Source organism: Aethalodelphis obliquidens, unplaced genomic scaffold (assembly GCF_003676395.1).
Source record: "Aethalodelphis obliquidens isolate GAN/ISIS:26980383/991018 unplaced genomic scaffold, ASM367639v1 scaffold44, whole genome shotgun sequence".
NCBI lineage: Eukaryota > Metazoa > Chordata > Mammalia > Artiodactyla > Delphinidae > Aethalodelphis > Aethalodelphis obliquidens.
Genome location: NW_020837988.1, coordinates 1,829,406 through 1,848,071, shown reverse-complemented (window position 1 = coordinate 1,848,071; position 18,666 = coordinate 1,829,406). Strand labels below are relative to the sequence as shown.

General features: G+C 46.3%; 2 protein-coding genes across 11 annotated transcripts in view; one reads left to right on the top strand and one right to left on the bottom strand.

Moving 5' to 3' along the window:
• Positions 1–18,666, bottom strand: part of ARSG (arylsulfatase G) — a 115,509-nt gene that overhangs the window by 86,454 nt on the left and 10,389 nt on the right. The window contains exon 1 of one of the 6 annotated variants that reach the window (XM_027080484.1): positions 750–880. The exons of 3 other annotated variants lie outside the window; for them this stretch is intronic. The gene's annotated coding sequence lies outside the window, so the exon portion shown is untranslated. Of the gene's footprint in view, positions 1–361; positions 376–446; positions 559–749; positions 881–18,666 lie in introns of those variants that run through there. 2 more of the 6 variants (XM_027080488.1, XM_027080487.1) reach the window with 2 other exon arrangements.
• On the top strand, positions 43–17,036 carry SLC16A6 (solute carrier family 16 member 6). 5 transcript variants are annotated; one of them, XM_027080477.1, is made up of 7 exons: positions 340–651; positions 989–1,218; positions 6,922–7,160; positions 9,539–9,682; positions 10,515–10,643; positions 12,884–13,699; positions 14,832–17,036. In XM_027080477.1, exons 2-7 carry the CDS (start codon positions 1,043–1,045, stop codon positions 15,080–15,082), a joined length of 1,755 nt encoding a protein of 584 aa, XP_026936278.1. In that variant the 5' UTR covers positions 340–651; positions 989–1,042; the 3' UTR covers positions 15,083–17,036. The 5 variants fall into 5 exon arrangements, with proteins under 5 accessions (XP_026936279.1, XP_026936278.1, XP_026936280.1 ...); XM_027080478.1 differs by lacking the exons at positions 340–651; positions 989–1,218 and adding an exon at positions 43–225; XM_027080479.1 differs by lacking the exon at positions 989–1,218 and having other exon boundaries at positions 538–651.

The window sequence follows — 18,666 nt, the reverse complement described above, 5'->3', positions numbered from 1 at the left end:
GTAAAGCGGGGGCCCGAGGCGCGGGAGCGGGCGGGGGGCCGGAGCCGGGCGCGGCGGGGCGGGCGCGCGCGGCTCGCCCGCCGGAGCCAACTTGCCCTAGGCTCGGGCCCACGCCCTAAGGGGTTAATCCTCTCTCGTGTTCCCGAGCGGCTTATAAGGAGGGGGCGGCCTGGCCTCCGCCTTATTGGGAGCCTTTTGGGGTTTATTCTCTTCCCTTCTAACTTGGTGAGTTGGTTTTATCATTTTACATGTTTAAAAGTTTGATGGTGGGGTGTGGGTGGGTTTTTTCTTAAGCTATGTTGGGAGCTCTGGGGGCCTGGTGGTGGGGGAGGCTGGAGGGAGGAAGAGGAAACCACTTAACTGCTTAACATTTTGGAGAGGTTATTCCCCCAAATCTTCTCTGACAGTTGGGAATGCCCGGGGCCCCCGGGATGGCGCGCTCTCACCATTGCGGGCAGCCGAGAGTTGCCTGTCGGTGGCCCGGGTACAGTCGGTGTCCGGAAAACACCTAAAGGCAGGTTTGGCCTTTGGGTGCCCCCCGGCCCAGGCGAGGGCCCCCAGGCTGTCGGGCGAGGGGGGCGCCGCGCTGAGCTCCCTGCACGGATTTTCCGCATGAAGTTGCCTGCGCGTCACAGGAGCGAAATGTCAGAGGTACCGTCCCCAGGCTCGCTCGCGCGCGCGCAGGGCGGCCCCGCAGACAGCGCCAGGGAAAGCGGGGTTCCCGGCCTCCCCCCGCCTGACACACGCACCCGGGGCGGCCGACGGGGAGGCAGGCATGTCCCCGCCGAGAGCAGCTCGTCCACCTTGACCGTCAGGGCTGTCAGCGGCTGACGGCTGGTCCCGCTCAACTTCCAAGGTTCCCAGGGCTGCCAACCACGGGAAAGCGCCCGGGTAGCTGAGCGGCGCTGTAGCCAGGGAGGATGGTTTTGCAGAGGAAATGGGTTATTTCCTTCTGCTTCTTTTTTTTTTTTTTTCTTTTTTAAACCAGACCGCCACACTCTCCCACAGACAGATGATAGAAGTTTGTTAGGTGGCATGTAACATGTCACCAAACACGGGGGGCGTCAGTCTTAGAGAAAAGCTCCCCGGAGCCAACCGGGGAAGAGCAAGCAATGACACCTTGTCATCCTGGAAGCTGGTTTTGTTTGCAGTTATAGACACACCGTGTCAGCTCTTTCTCAAAGGAGACTGTTTCTACCCTGGGAATGGGATTTCTCGGTAATCTTACTATTTTGCAAATCATACTAAGTGGATTGGGTGGAGGGTCTTGTTTGCAAAAACAGCCCCAAGTGCTATGCAGAGATCTCTAAGTGATGCATCTCCCCATGTCCAAGCACCAGTCCCTGTCATGGGGGGGGGGCGATCAATAATACGTCCTGCCTGCCTGGTGGATACAGAAATACCTCTTCTCATCATTAAGTGTCCAAGATAGTTCCAGTATGTAAATAAACAGTGCAGCCAAGTGGAAAAGCTCCTTCTCTATGAGAACCACCAACCCTGAGTTTTCCTTCTGTGGTTTCCCAAAAAGGACTTTCCTCGGTGGAACTCCTGAGGACGACACTTAAATTAGGGGATAGGTTTCTACATCACGATCTTGTAAAAGGGGGTGAATCGGTGCTCTCCAGGGATTCAGAGCAGCTGAGGCTGCCGTCCAGGTTAGGTTTGGGGGTTTTGTTGTTTTTTTTTTAAAATAGAGAATTGAAGTGAGCTTCACCTAAATACAGACTGGTTTTGACAACTAGGGCTGGAAACAACTTGTCAAAAGCTGTTCTCCAGGCGACGCCTTTAAGAAGAATGGAGATTGGCAGTGGCTCGCTGAGGCTTTGTTCACACCAGCCACACCAGCAGCTGCCACCGCTGCCCATCCAGAGGCTGCATTTTGAACTTTGCTCTGATCTGACCCTGGACTGGCACCCTGACGGTCTATCATAGTCCGATATTTTGCATTCTTCATGCCTCCAGGGGACAGCTTTTCTCAAGAAATCAAATCGCAGTTGAGAGTCCCAGCTATAGCAGATTTCCAAGCCTTGGCAGAATTCTCGTTTATTTAAGATTAGACAACCAAATGCTCATAGGAAATTACTCCAAACCACCCAGTGCATTTTGTCCGTTCTGCTTCCTTTGGGAGAACATTTGGAGGAAGGCGACATGGCTGCCAGGAACCCCTGTTCAGAATCGTAGCATTTTACCCTCCAGACCTCTGTGTCTCACCCCTGCTTTTAGAGGATGAAACTTAGGAACAAAGTCATTTCCCCATGAGCATGAGGCCAGTTAATGGTAAACAGAAATTCAACAAATAACGCACAAGGGCCTCACAGAGACAGACCTGTGGACCTTGCGTCAAAGGACTCAAAAATGAATTGAGAAAGATGAAAGGGTAACTTGGAGCAAGTGGGGGTCAAAGGCTATCAGAGAAACGTAGATTTTTAGGGCAGGAAGAGATCTGAGATCACCTCCGTCTAGTTCAACTCCCTTGTTCACCTCTTGACAGTGAAAATCAAGCAGCAAGGTGATTCTCCCAAGGCCGTGGGGTTGCTCCTCGCTCGGCTCTATCCCCCCCACAGTAAACGAATATCCCATCCCATCCCGTCAGGGAAATTCACATGCCCGTAAAACCAAAACATTATTTCCATGTTCTGGAATTCTTAGAGCCTTTGAAGCCACAGGCCTTTCTCTCTTTCGTTTGTAGAGGCCAACCCGTTTGTTAAGCCAGTCGTCCTTCTGAGGGGATGGTAGGAAGGAAAGAGTCCAGGGGAAGGACTGATTATGCAAGCAGGGACTTCCTCACTTGATGACTGGGCTTCAGGAGGCTAGAGCCGTGCATTGCTTCAGGAGTGCCCCAAGACGCATGCTTTGTTTAGTGAACTTTTATTGAGCACGTACTGTGTGCCTGGCACATGGCCAGGCACTGGGTCTGGAAAGAGCTGCCGACTGCCCTGTGTGCAAGGCGTCCTCAACCGTATGTTACAGAAACCAGGTTATTCTATTATCATTCTGTACTGTGATCTTCAAAGCTCAATATACCAGGGCATAGGCTGCTTTAGGATGATGAAGGCGTAAACTTGGGAGTATCAGTGGGTTCTGGGGTGTCATCTTTCTTTTATGATGATCCCAGGAAAACAATAAAAAAGCTGTCCTCCCCAAACCTAAGAATGCAGGTGAGAGTTATATTTGGATCTAGCTTCAGGGGAGTAGCCCAGATGTAAAGTTTAAAGAAACAAAGGAGTTGAACACCCAGAAGGAGCTCAGAGAGTGAACGGAAGGAAAGCAGTCAGACAGCTGCCACCTTCGAGCCGGCTGTCCTAGATCAGCTCCAGCCAGCGTCCGGCTCCGTTACACCCGCGTCTGTAAGAACCGTCTGGCACCTGCACTTTCCTCCCAGCTCCCAGGTCTCCTTGGGCCACTAGGTTTCACCTGAGCAATCAGGTGGTTGAGAACTCAGTGCTGAATAACAGAAGTGTCAGCTGCCAAAGCTGGGGGAGCTTTAAGGGTTCCCAAAGCCAGCCTCTTCATTTGACGAGTGAGGCACTCTGGCCCAGAGAGGTGCAGTGACTTTCTCCAGGTCACACAGTGACGCGGTGAAAGAGTCCTCACAACCTCTATAGGAAACGCCCCCTCCCTGGCCTTCAGAATGCTGTTCTGCATCCTGATACAGCGGGGCCCCGGGGAGACAGGAGATCAGATGCTGGACCATTTCGGTCCAGTCCCTTCCCCTCTCTGGGGGTCGGCTTCCCCATTTTGCAAAATGAGTGGGATTTTACAAAGAGGAGATGGACCCAGATGGGCTCCAAATCCCATTTTGGTTGTAACATTCTGTAATTCTAACTCCACCCACCCCGGGGCCTCCAGCCCCACCCATCTTGCACATTTAAACCACCGACGGCAACAGGCAAAGAAAGAGAGAGATGGGCACCCATCACCAGAACTGAAGCGCTGGCCTCGCCCAGAGCCTTCCCATAGTAGGTAACCTCGTCTTCCTACAAAAACTGCAGTCTAGTCTTGACCCTCTGAAATGCAACCCAACCAAAAGGTTCTGCGCCTTGGTCCTGCAGTGCTTTTAGGCTAGAGAGGGCTTCTGTCTGTCTCTCTGGGGCCTTTATCAATTTTACCCAATGTGTTTTTATTCAAGTTGGCCCCGAGCCCTCTCTTAAAATGCTAAGGTCTTATGGGCACCCTTCGTGCCGACCTGGCCTTGGACTTAGTCGCCACTGCTTGTCAGAAATGTTCTGAGCTCCGGGAGGACATGGCTGAATGGTTTTAAAATGTGATGGGATTTCAGTCTTAAGGTTCCTTATCATTATCATCAACAAACAATTTCATCCAGGGAGGCAGAGGCCATCTCTGTATTGTCACTGTCGCCCCTAGCATAGGCCCTGGCACCCAGCAGTTACTTTGTTGGAAAGAATTAATTAAAGCTGTGTGCAAGGTACCTGGGGGGGTGGGGTGGGGAAGGGATGCAAAGAGAAATAGGCCCAGATTTGTTTTCCGTGAGCTTACAGTTTAACTGAGCAAATAAGATAAATGCGTACAAGTAGACAGCAGCCCATTATTAAAGGGTGCCTGTCCCGTGAAGAGAGCTCCTTAGGTCGAGTGGATCAGAGGAAGCCTTATGCAGCAGGAGGATGTGATGAAGCGGGCCCTTGCGGCGCCAGCGGTGGGGGGCCTCCAGCCTGGGGAAGGGGCGCGCCACAGGCAAGGTGGCTGGCGAGTCAAGCAACAGAACAGGAAGAACTAAGGCTGCTGAGATCCGTGGGGGGCAGGGGCTTCCAATTAGGAAGGACTTTGAAAGTCAAGCTGATCTCGTGGATTTTGTCCTTCAGAAAGAGGAAAGCCACTGAAAAAGTCCGAGCAGAAAAATGTCATGACGATGAGGCATTTCAGAAAGATTAATCGTACCAGACAGTTGAGAGACCAGTAAAGGAGTCTTGGGCTTCCAAGGCGAAGCTCAAAGGAGTGGCCCAGTAGGGGGGGCGAGATGGGAGGGGGACCTGAGCTGTGGACTCCCCCCCGCACTGCCCCTCCTTCCCTCCTACCCCGCTCCCTAGGGCTGAACACGGTTCCAAAGCCAACACTGGCATGTACTTTTTTTTTTTCCTTCTCAATCTTAAGCCCACTACCGTTGTCAGCTCCTCTGCCCCAGGTGCCTCATCTTGGGAGCAGACTTTGAAAGTCTTAATGGAGGAGGGGACTTGGGAAAACCTCAGCTGCTGGAGGGCTCGGGGTTCCCATGTTAAATCAGCTGCTTTCCGTGTTGGGAACATGAATGACAAACTGGTCTGTAATTGTTACCCTACACCCAGAGCCACTTAAGTGCTCTTCCCACCTTTGCCCTCAGCTCTCAGGCATGCCACACTGACACACACCAAAATGCAGAGGCCTTTGCTGCAGGGAGCACAGCGTCTTAAAGCATCTTATGCCCTATTTATGCAACCAAATAGCCAACAGTAAGAGAGTAATAAGTGAGTATATAGTCCTTTCAGAGTACTAGGCTACCATGCTATCAATAGGCTGAACAATATGAAATTAGGTCAGATTTGCTGCTTTGTAAGGTGCTCAGAGCAAATTCCGAATACTGGATTCCCGTAGCAGAAACTGGGAAGTCTACTGTCTAGATGAGGTTTTGTCCTGTTATTTCTCAATTGCTCTCCATTTTCAATAAAACCTGCCTTCGTATGTGAACGTGACAACTCGCGGCTAGGCCATCCACGCATCCTGAAAATTCACCTGGCTACAACTGCATAGTTATAGAGAATTCTTAAACTCAAGGTGCGTTGCCATTAAGAGCGCAGAGACCACAGACTCATTTGTTATTTATAGGTATTAATTTTTAGTTGGGTTAAAAACACACATGACTGTTTCAAAGCGTATGTAATTGCAGAGGTTTTGAAAATGTCTGCGTTTTATGTGCTCGAGCCTGCCGCGGAAGACTTAAACGACCCTGCCTCCAGTGTTAAATATAGTTTCCCCTTAGTGGTGATACGGCACAGGGATCTGATGTTCTGATGTTGGTTGCAACGTGAATGGAAAAGCATAGCAAGGTCAGGAGTAACTTGGTTTAAGTTCCCTGGCTGTCCAGACCCCACAAATTGGTAGTGCCTTATTTGGTCACTATATCCTAGAGTACTGGTCCTGTGTGGAAAAATTCCATTTCTCATACACCACGTGGCGACCGACTTTGAGGAACTCATTCATGCTAAACCAACACCAGGAAGACAGAATCCCCAAATTTTAATTTGCAGTCACATTCCGTTCACATAGGTACAGCCATATGGGACCCCAGACCATAATCAGAATGTTGCTGAGTAGGGGGTAGGATGGTCTGAAGGACCAGGGGCACCAAGCAGAGATGCAGGATTTCTCCAGCACTTAGCTGCCCCTGCAAGGTGGCCTCTGAGCCTCTCTTTGCCGAGGCTTCATTTCTGATCCACATTCCTTACAGTCAATTCGGCCTTCCTTTACCTAACTTGTCTTCAGGTTCAGGGTCTGCACTGATCCTTGGTCTGGTGGCCATTCTTTGTCCTCCAAAGTGCCTCTAAATATTCTGCCCAGGCTCTTTGTGGTTTTTTTGGTTAGTTTTTCCATTTAACTGCCACAGCTTGGAAGTCTGCCTTCCCAAAATCTTTCGCGGCTCCATATACAATACAAACATAGTTGGTTCATTAGATAGATAAGACGGATAGATGACAGGTGACAGAGACAGATAACGACAGATATAAATGTGATAAGATGACAGATAAAAGATGACACAGATGTATAGATAGATAGATACTATTATTCAAAGACTTCACACTAACTGCACATGATTTAAATATTCATCAACCTAAGAAATGTAGTGAGTAGTTCTCATCTGTCGAGCGTTAGAATCATCCACCCTCATGCCATTGCTGGTCTAATTTTTTTTTTTTTAACTTTTTCTTTTAGATTAAGAATGACCCAAAAGAAATCACAGCTTTGTTCCAGAGCCAATGTTTATACTCAAGTGCCTGATGGAGGATGGGGCTGGGTGGTAGCTGTTTCTTTTTTCTTCGTTGAAGTCTTCACCTATGGCATCATCAAGTCATTTGGTGTCTTCTTCAATGACTTAATGGACAGTTTTGATGAATCCAATAGCAGGATCTCATGGATAATATCCATTTGTGTGTTTGTCTTAACATTTACAGGTTAGTACATCTTCCAGCTTAAGCGCTATATAAGCATATGCCTCTTTCAGTCTGCCTAATTATGTAAGAGGCGCTGAAGGAAAAAGTCTACTTGCCAGACTTGACTGCCTTCATTTAATGCACACGTATTAAACGCCTACTGTATGCACTCTCTTAGGATACTGCAGATTATTTTGAGGACAATAGCAAACCCCGGTTCAATGGGAATGTGGTCATTTCCTAAAGAAGCATTAAAAGTTCTTGGCATCCTGGGTCCTGGTCTCGTAAAAACATGCTGAGGAAACAGGTTGGGAACATGAAAATGCGACTACATGAAGGGGAAAGATGGAAGGTGTAAAAGGGTGTATGGGAAAACTACCCATATTGCCCAGAGAGGATATTCTGAATTCCAAACACCTGTTTCCCTAAAGGACTTCACTGGCTAATCGGTCTGCCCAGCTCCCAGATCCAACAGCATCAGATGAATGGGACTGTAGTATAATTCTTAACATACTGATTTTCACTTGGTCCCATTCAGACCTAATTCAGCACATCTCTGAGGTCTCATGACTCTTCATCCATCTGTCAGGGGCCGCGCCAGGGTCGTCTGAGAAAGCAAGGCCGTTGAACTTACCGCGGACAGTTAATGGGGCTGAACTTCAGCTTCCCTAACTTTACCCTAATATCCTGTCACGGAACCATTGCCTCTGAAGTTTTCTAAGCCTGTCGTTAAAGGCACTTAGTTTTCAGCCCTATACTGTCTCACAAAGGTAGCTCCACTGTTCTTCGCTACCGAGTAAAGTCAGAATCTCTCCCGTTAGCCCTGATACCCTCTCCTACACGGTTCACGGAAGTACTTCTAGTTCCGGTCTGAGTATTAAGATACTTAATTTCTTAATTGGCAGGATGTTTACTTTCTTGGAAAGATAACTTACATGAATTAGAACCAAAATTTTACATTTGGTAACCAAAATAAAACGAAAATCCCAAAGCTGAACTTTTAGCCGTTTTCTAACCAAAGATAATATAGTCAACAAGAAATTTCCAGCTAATACTATTATACCAGAAGATAATTGTTCTTCATGCTGTTATTCCAGTCATTAATGCCTTGAGTCTACACACTGCCTAAAAATGATCCTAGTGATTTCATTATTTGCTATATTAATATATTAGTTTACATTCAACTCACATAAGAGATAGGTATGCACCAACCCCAACAAAACTTACTCCTTTTTTAGCTCTTTCTATCCAGCATGTACGATGTTGTTCTTCCTCCCCCCAACTCTGGAGGGTTCCCTTATCTCATTGTACTCAAGGCGGTATCAGTGGGAGCCTAAGTAGCATCTGACTAGGAAGCTCATCTTCCAGATTTAAATGTCCCGGAGGATACAGAGCACAGAAGCTACGCCAACTGTAATTCATCAGCCACTCTGAACTGTCTATCCCATAGCTAGCCTCCTTTTGGTATGCGTAACAGAATTCACCACACTTTCATATCATTTGCAAAAAAGTCAAATGGAACTGAGCTGGAATTTGACCCTAACCGGAGCCTTTTAAAAAAGAATCCAAAGCAGTGAGTATAGGAAAAAAAAAAAAAAAAAAGTGCCTCGTCCAATCACAGGAAAAGCCCATTTTTATTACAGAATAACAAATTTAATGCATATCCAATCTTATAGGGGCTCCTGGTGAGTCAAAATCTTTCATCGGAGACAAAAGATATGTTTTATACTATGACTCTTGATTTCTCTTCAAGGAGCCCCCAAAGTATATTGTCCAGCTTGTGCAAATAGTAAAATAAGTCCTGAACTGACTTAAGGAACCATTGCACAAAATGCATACTGTATCTTACATCATCACCTCCATGTTAAAGGCTTCAAAGATGGAATCTTACCACAGACTCACAGAGAACACAGAGATACAGAGAACAGATGTGCGGTTCCCGAGGGGGAGGGGGAGGGAGAGGGATGGGGTGGGTGGATGGGGTGAGCAGGTGCCAGTGAGTGTATATGGGATGGAGAAACACCAAGGCCCCACTGTGTAGCACAGGGAACTGCATTCTACATCCTGGGATAAACCATCCGGGAAAATAATAGTTTTAAAACACGAGTGTATATACATGTACGTATCACTGAACCACTCGGCCGTACACCTGAAACTAACACAACGTGGTAAACCAACTACACTTCACTAAACGTTAGAAAACGTAAAATTAAACAAGACGGAATCTTAGGGTATATGCAGAGCTGATTCACTCTGTTATACAGCAGAAACTAACGCGCCACTGTAAAGCAGTTAAACTCCCATAAAGATGCTAAACACATTTTTAAAAGAAGGAGTCCTAGGGAGGCTAAGGCTTTTTCGCCTCTGGGAGCTGAGACCCTGTTTTGCTCTTGCTGCAGCTCCTGTGTCCACCGTCCTGAGCATTGGGTTTGGACACCGTCTGGTGGTGATGGTCGGGGGGCTGCTGGTCAGCGTGGGCATGGTGATCGCCTCCTTCTCACAGAAGGTCTACCACATGTACATTGCCATCGGCATCATCTCTGGTAAGTGCTTCTCCTGGGCTCGCTCATTCTCCAGAGACTTAGCTTCTAGAACAATGCGGGGGCCGGGGGGGGGGGGTAGGGAATCAAATCCAAAGTGTGTTTCTTTCTCCCTTTCTCTCTTTTCTTTAAAATTAATAATGTCCCAGATCAGTGGTTTTGAACTGGTCTGTATGGGCTCCAGGGTGTTCCCCTGGGAACCTCTCCTCAATCAATGCCCAAGACTTTTTGTCTGAGAAAGAGACAAGAGAACTTGAGAAAGAGAACTTCTCTTTTGTGATAGTTTGCAGCCCAAAGACATCATTTTCACAAAGCAAGGTTTGCGTTTCTTTAGCTGAGATTTCCCAAGTCAGGCTGTGAGGACCCTGAGCTGTAGGGGAGGGTCTGTGCCGGACTTATTCTTCGGGGTCTGAGAAAAATTTTTCCCTTTCAAAACACTTTAAATCTTTTCATATGTTTCTACACATACCAAAACTCATTTATTTCCAAATAGAAGTCTTAAATAAAAACTATATTCGATAAGAGTTCTGTCCACTGTGGATTATATATAAATTGGGGGGAAAAACATTGCAGAAAAGTACGGAAAAAAACCAGAGAACAGGTTTGTTTTTTTAACTCCTAGCTTTCCAAAACAGCTCTTGCAGTTTCTCCAGACCTCTGACGAAACCTGTTTTGTTTTTTTTTTTGGCTACAGCACTATTTTCCAGAATGAATTTCTGGGCTCCCAGAACTTATCATTTTAAATATGAACACAAAAACCCCAGATCTTTGAATGCATTCTTCTGGCATCAATGAGGATGTGGTCCTTTCTATCGTTTTTGACTTTCCATCACAGGTCTGGGATACTGCTTTAGCTTTCTCCCAACTGTCACCATTCTGTCACAGTACTTTGACAGAAGACGCTCTGTGGTCACGGCTGTTGCTTCTACAGGAGAATGTTTCGCTATGTTTGCTTTTGCACCAGGTAAGTGGACGACTACAGTCTACGTGTTCACGTGAACTAGCTCTTCTTGCTACACTGACTCTTGCCAACCGTCAGTTAATAGACTGACAGCTTCGACTGCGTGCAGAAGGAAAGGTTAATTGTCTTCTCTTCTCCAGCACAGTTTCAGGATCTGTCTTCCCTAACCCCGATTTTAGGAATTCAAACATTTTCATACTGGTCCAAGTTTACATAAATAGGAATATACAATGGCACATATTCAGTGGTAAGGCTTGAAACAGCCATTCCAAAATAGATGATTTAATGATTTCAGATTGTTCCTATTATTCTATTTCTCTCCTTGGTCAAAAGAGCCATATTCAATGCGGATTTAAACTGTGCTAGTAAAGTCCCTTTCGTGAATGGTGTGTGGATAATCTCACAGGGAGTTTTTTTTTTTTTTTTTTTTTGCGGTATGCAGGCCTCTCACTGTTGTGGCCTCTCCCGTTGCGGAGCACAGGCTCAGTGGCCATGGCTCACGGGCCCAGCCGCCCCGTGGCACGTGGGATCTTCTTGGACCGGGGCACGAACCCGCGTCCCCTGCATTGGCAGGTGGACCCCCAACCACTGCGCCACCAGGGAAGCCCTCACAGGGAGATTTTTATCCCTGGTTTATTTCCCTATCTTAACGAGAACCTGTGAATGTCACTAGCCAGTGGCAGACGAATCACCCTAGAGACTTAGATTAACCTCTTACTCTGCCATTTCTTGGTGAATGTGTCCGTGGATCGCGGCGGATTTGTCCAAAGGAGATACACGTAGTAGTATTTAGGGGTGACGTGTCATGTCTGAAGCTTTTCAGATAGTTCAGAAAAATTAATGTATGCTTGCCTATAAATAGGCAGACAGAGAAGAATGTTAACTGTTGAAATTCGCTGAAGTGCGGGCAGGCAGATAGGTATCATTCTTCGCACTTTTCTGTCCGTTTGAAATTTTTCAGAACAAAACACTGAGGGGAGAATCAGTGGCCTGTGAACGCCCTGAAGGTAGAAACTGCATCTTGGTTGGCTTTGTTCCCTAGCACATCCCTGGCACCTGGTAGGCAGGCACTCAAGGAATGTGAGTTGGAGCAAAGAAGAGCAGACCGATCATTGCCAGAGGAGGGTAAAGCACTTTGAAATACCCAAGCCTGAAAGATTTTGCAATTCTGAGTTTCCCATATTAACAGGGGGAGAAGAGGTGTGAGCAAAGCATGCTACGACAGTAAATGGAGACCCCGTGCCCCGGAATTCGGGGCTGTCTTGCTAAGCTGATCTTCTTTCTCAGGAACCAACTTACCATGTCTCTTATACCTGACTGTCAGCTCTCAGAGAATGAGAATCTAGTGAAATGAAATTCTAATGAACATCATTTCACCTTTGTGGGATGATGATGAAAATTCCTGAAGGTCTCGTGGGGCCCGCATTATCCTCTTCTCACTATGGGTCCTGAAGCCCCCTTTGGCCTGACACCGCCCAACCCCCAGAGGACCCCAGCCAGGGCCCAGTCCCCGCTCCAGGCTGCCTCTGGGCCGGCAGGAAGGTAGAACGTTCCACAAAGCAAGCGGAGAACTGCAGCAATACTGCACAGGACCGTACTGTATCCACACAGTAAGTGTCTTAATTCCAGGATAAGCCTCTGAGCTTTTAGAGTCTTCGTTTATCCTCTCCTTCATCTGTTACTACTGAGGGTTGAAGGAGTGGATGGAGAACCATCTAGCTCAGAGGGTGGAAATTCTGTCTTGAAGAGGCCAGAGGGGAAATATTTCAGGCGTCACGGGCAAGTCCTTGTGGGATCCACTCCTCTCTGTGGTGACAGCACAGAAGCAGCTGTAGACGACATTAAAGAATGATCTCGGCTGTGTTCTAGTCAAGGTTTATCATCCAGTAACAGGCTGGATTTGGCCCGCAGACGGCTGTCTGCCGAACCTTGATGTGGGTCACGGACTTGGTTCATCTCGAGTCTCTGCCTGGCGGAAGGCACCCACCAGAGCTCTCAGAGGCCTGGGCTGAAAATGTGTATCTCTGCTCATCCTTACGCACCTTCCTCCTTCTCGAGTCCTAAAAGCCCCCAAAGCCTAGAAGAAAGGGTAGTGCGTGTCGACTGCATTCCCACGGCCAAGTAACTTTTGTTTACCCGTTTCCCGGTCTGCGTTTCTTCTCGCTTCCCCCCACCCCCGCCCCCGGTCTTGAGTTCGTTTCTGACTTTGGCTTTTCTTTCTCCTTTGCTCCTGCCCACCCAAGCCATCACGGCCCTGAAGGAGACCATCGGCTGGAGGTACAGCCTCCTCTTCGTGGGTCTCCTGCAGCTCAACCTCGTGGTCTGCGGGGCGCTGCTCAGACCTATCATCATCAAAGGACCCGGGACCCCCAAAACCACCGCCCACGAAAATCGGAAAGAAGTGCAATACATGCTTGAGAATGAGAAAACCCGCACCTCGATAGATTCCATTGACTCAGGAGTAGAACTAACTACCTCACCTAAAAACGTGCCTGGTCACACGACCGTAGAGCTCGAGCCCAAGGCCGACCTGCAGCAGATCCTGGGCCAGCCCGGCTCCAAGCCCGGCTGCCAGAAGGCCCCGCTGCTGGACTTCTCCGTTTTGAAAGAGAAGAGTTTTATCTGCTACGCGTTTTTTGGTCTCTTCGTCACCCTGGGGTTCTTCGCCCCGTCCTTGTACATCATTCCCTTGGGCCTCAGTCTGGGCCTGGACCGGGACCGCGCTGCTTTCTTGTTATCAGCGATGGCGATCGCAGAAGTGTTCGGGAGGATCGGGGCTGGGCTGGTCCTGAACAGAGAGCCCATCCGCAAGATCTACATCGAGCTCATCTGTGTCGTCTTACTGACCGTGTCCCTGTTTGCCTTTACTTTTGCCACTGAATTCTGGGGTCTCATGTCCTGTAGTGTATTTTCCGGGATTATGGTTGGGACGGTGGCGGGGACCCACATCCCGCTGCTCGCTGAGGACGACGTCGTGGGAATCGAGAAGATGTCTTCCGCGGCTGGCGTCTACGTCTTCTTCCAGAGCATCGCGGGACTGGCTGGACCGCCACTTGCAGGTAAGTTAAATACACTAAGTAAAACCCTCGTCTGCTGCCCTTTTACAATATGTTACTTTTCCACGACGGTCTATCCCAGTCCCCTGTGCTCTACAGTAGCAGCTCGTTGTTACTCACCCTGTATCTAACAGTTTGCACCTGCTAACCCCAAACTCCCACTCCACCCCTCCCTCATCCCCCTCCCCCTTGGCAACCACAAGTCTGTGAGTCTGTTTCGTAGATGAGTTCATCCGTGTCACAGTTTAGATTCCACCTGTAGCATACTGTCCTTTTACTAATAGTGCCAGCTTCCTATTCAAGTCGAATGGAAAATAAAACTATTGATTTTTATACTTGCAGAGAATTTTAGAGGTGTCGGGATAGAGGTTACCCGAGCCACCTCTCTTGACTTAAATATGAGGAAAGTGAAAGCCAGAGAATGTCAGCGTACCGCCCAATGGTAAATCAGTGACCAAGTCAGGATTAGAACCTGGGTCTGCAGCCCAAGCTGCCGGGCTTTTTCTACCTTTTTCTACCTTGAAAAATGCTCGCAGCGGGGGCGGGGAATGCTTGGATTTCTGACCTCATTACCCTCTGACTTTTGGGATAACAGAACTAAGGGTCTTCTGTAAGCCAGCTTCCCTTCTAGGGAGGGGTTTTAGGGAACTGAACCTAGAACAGCACTCTGCAGAGCGCTTCACTAATCACTACAGAATATTTCCCTGTAGGAAGGACATGGCTTTGTTTTACATGTTAGCCCTGAAATAAGTCCTTGAGGTTATTGTGATTAGAAATCTTACCCCATGTGAAAAGATACCTGAAGTGAACTCGAGTGAAAATAAAAGAGCTCTTTCCTCTTAGGAGAGGATGTCAGCTTTCCAAAGGAGTGGGCATCTCACCGTTCCCAAGTTTTAGATCAGCCCACAAAGAACATCTGAGTGACAGAATTTTCTCAGGTGCTAAGTAGGTTGTACGTTTGTCTACATCTTCTCTCCCGTCTAGAAAAGACTCCTACCTTCCACATGCTTTTTTCTTAAAAACAAAACCAAAAAAAAACAGACAAAACAAGGAAGGCAAAGAGCCTGAGAAGTGGCTGAGTTTGGGGGAGCCTGGCGGGGGGGTCTTTGTGGCTAATGTGCTGACGCTCCCGCAGGGCTTCTGGTGGACCAGAGCAAGATCTACAGCAGAGCCTTCTACTCCTGCGCGGCTGGGATGCTTGTGGCCGCTGTGTGCCTCGCCCTCGTGAGACCCTGTAAAAGGGGGCTGTGCCGCCGTCCCCGAGCCGGGGAAGGGAAGGCCGAGAGTCACCGTGGGAAAGCTTTACAAGACATCCCAGAAGACTTTCTTGAAATGGACCTGGGGAAGACTGAGCACAGAGCTCCTATGAAAACGGAGCCCGTGTGATACGCCTGTCATTCACACCAGCCTCCCTGGGGGCTGGAGAGGGTGGGGGACAGGGGACCCAGGGCAGCAGAGATGTGGACCACCCACCCGCTTTCCAGACTACACTCTAAAGGGAATGTATGCGTGAACACCACTACCAACATCCTTCTTTTTTTTCTTGTAAGTTTTCCTTTTCGCTTGTTTTTTAAGCCAAAACAAAAACCACCGAACACCCTTTCTGTACATCAACCTGGCTGTATTCAGTAGCAATACGAAGATGCACAGGACTCTCGGGGTCGCATTCCGGTTTTAAGAGTGACATGAATTGGCAAAGTGGTTTTAAGAGCTCTCACATGTGATAAACTACTATCTTGGAAAAGGACATCTGGCCGAGGCCACTGCAATGAAATTGGCCATTACAAAAAAAAAAAAAAAAGCTTACATCATTTAAAACATTTCTAATTTTCAGAAATATGAACAAATTGTTTAAAACCCTTTGAAAAATACTGAGGTTTCCATTAACAAATTAGGGCCTCTGAATTTTCCACATAGTTCATGGAAATGAAGTACAGTTTGAGACCAAACATTTGGCTAGTAAACGGAAATTTTAAAAATATATGTAACTTGAACTTCATAAATGTGAAGATGACCACTTTTTTATGGCCAGTCACTACCAGAAGCATTTCGATACAGAACACACAGCACAGCATTCAAAAATGTGTTTCCTATTGCTTTTAATTATTCAGAAATATGTGATTGTAGTGTCTTTAATTTAAACCGCTATTTATTATTAAGTTATTCTAGAATGAATAAAGTAATCAAAAGAAAGAAAATCTGAGACATAAGCAGAATTTCTACCCCCTTTCTGCAATCCTTTACATGCCTCAAAGAATACTTCTTAACTTGTAAAGTGACTCTCGTAAAAGGCCAAGTTTAAGGATTCTTCAGTTTGATTAACGACAACGTGCGTCATTTCAAGGGGGGGGGATGATGATGAGTAGCAAATCGCCTTAGCTTTTTTAAATGATTTGTTTTATCACCTAAGAATACTTGAGGATCTTCTTTGATCAGAATTATATTTCATTGAATTGTTGAAGCATTTCTGATTTTTTTTTTTAATCTCACCGTTGAAGCATTTCTGTATTTCACGTGGGATAGCAGAGACATTTATTTTACCATCATGAGTTATATCATATAAACCCTGATTGCTCTACGTTACCAGAGTTATCGGGTTAACTGGTCACTGGGTTTTTTTTGGAGTTACATTACATGTATAGTATTTCTCATGTGCACATTTTTCTGTAAAAGGGCAAGTATGAGGGTAACAGGTTGGCTGCGTACTCATAATGTCCTGAATCTCACTCTACAGGTGATGGTCAGTACCGCTGCTCCATCTTTATTCATTTACTGTTAATTTATGACAACTCAGGGGGAAAAAAAATATAACAAGCCTAGTTTGGTTACAGGTACACACAAGCTTGAATATTTCTCTGCACTGAAATGAAAGTGGCATAGTTCATCACCACCTGCTACGTTTCTGTACAGTGTTTGATCAGCCATAGAAATAGGACAATCTGTAAAACTTTGGGGAGGGGCTGGGGAGGAAATGACAACGTGTCTGTCAAAAACAGACACACCTAGAACAAGCTGGATGTAGCAAATCTCTGTCACTACCAGAGAAGGACTTGGAGCTTGTGGCACTTTTGCAGACTTCATGACTTCAGCACTTTACAGCCTTTTTTACTATGAATGTTCAATACAACTTAATATTTATATCTGGTTTCAGAGCGATCTGCTTAAGACGTCCATTCTGTTAATTGCATGGAAAATAAAATGTATGCCAGTTTCAGTATGTCAGTAATCAAGGTTTTAAATATTTGGCAGAAAATGAAAACAGGATTGCTGATTTGTTCTGTATTCTGTGACATTCTGGTACTTCTAGATTTGCAATAAATGTATGGCTTTTTTATTTAAAGAAAGTGATTCGGTTTTTTATTGACTCCTTGGCGTTCATTGTTGGATCCAGTTAAAATTATAAAAACTCAAGGAAGATTCATGTCAAATAACAAATAAAAAAAGCTTTTGTGCAAAATCTTTTAACTGCACTAGAGACACATAAATGTTTCCAAGACGTGTTAGTTGAACATCATTATTTCATAAATGAAAAATAAATGAATGGGGACTTCCCTGGTGGTCCAATGGTTAAGACTCCACACTCCCAATGCAGTGGGGCACGGGTTCGATCTCTGTTTGGGGAACTAAGATCCCACATGCCACACAGCATGGCAAAAAATTAAAAAATAAATAAATGAATGAAATGATATCCTGGTGGCCACAGAGAGATAGCTCAGCCTATCAAAAGTAATAAGTGAAAATAGTTAAGACTAACCATACGTAGTTACAGAACAGGCCTAAGAACTGCTCTAACCTGTAAGTAAACAGCACGGACTTTCCATGCCAGCGGTCTGCAAAATCTTTTTCTGTAAAGGTCCAGATAGTAACTATTTAAGCCTTTGCAGGCCACACAGGCTTGGTCACAACTATTCAGCTCTGCCTCTGTAGGGTGCAAACAGCCATAGACAAAATGTAAATGAATGAGCATGGCCATCTCAATAAAAGTTTATTTTTGGATACTGAAATTTGAATTCCATAAAATTTTCACACACTATGAAATACTGTTGATTTTTTTCAGCCACACAAAAACGTAAAAATCATTATTAGTTTGCAGGCAGTCAAGAAAAGTCGGCAGTGAACTGGATTTGGCCTGTGGGCCCCACTGATCAGACAGGTACCACCAGTAGCAAAACTGTAAACTAGCTGTCCTGACTGATGGGAAAGGATCATCGTGGCCAGAGTGACCCTTAGATCACAGGTGCCAAAGATAGGAAAGATCAAACAGCTGCTAGCACATTATCAGGTTTCATTGCCTGTGATTAAAGAGATTTGGCTTCCACGTTACTGACGAAATAATTTCACTACAAATGTAGACCACTTCCCTTCCCAAAATAAAATCATTCCAGTTGTAAAAATGAGATAAGATCATGTGTTCTTTTAAGACAAATGCATCCTTAACAGATACAATGTTTCCAAGCTTTTGAACCAGGTTATCAATTTTCGACTCCAATAACGTGTAGGGTAGCTTTTGTACATTTATTTGCCTTTCCTTTCACTCGATACCTGGTGATAGAATATAGATTCTAACTCAGAGTTCCGTGGCCGAGTCATCCATTCACGTCACTTGAGGTATTTATTACATTTAGATTTCTTTACTTCTCAAATATTATAAATCAGAAATGATCATGAATCCCTTCTTTTTTTTTTCTCTCTTCTTGGCCGCAACGCACTGCACAGCTTGCGGGATCCAGTTCCCCGACCAGGATTGAGCCCACCCCACGGCAGTCATAGCACCGCATCCTAACCACTAGGCCACCAAAGAAGTCCCATGAATCCTTATTTTTAAAAGCTCCCAGATATGGGGTTCACTAATACGCCTAGAATTTAGAAGCCACTGCCCTTAAAATTTTAAATGGTTATAAGCATTCATTAAAACGACCAATTTAAAGACAATCCAGACATGGTACACGCTAAAAGATCACTCCTATAAG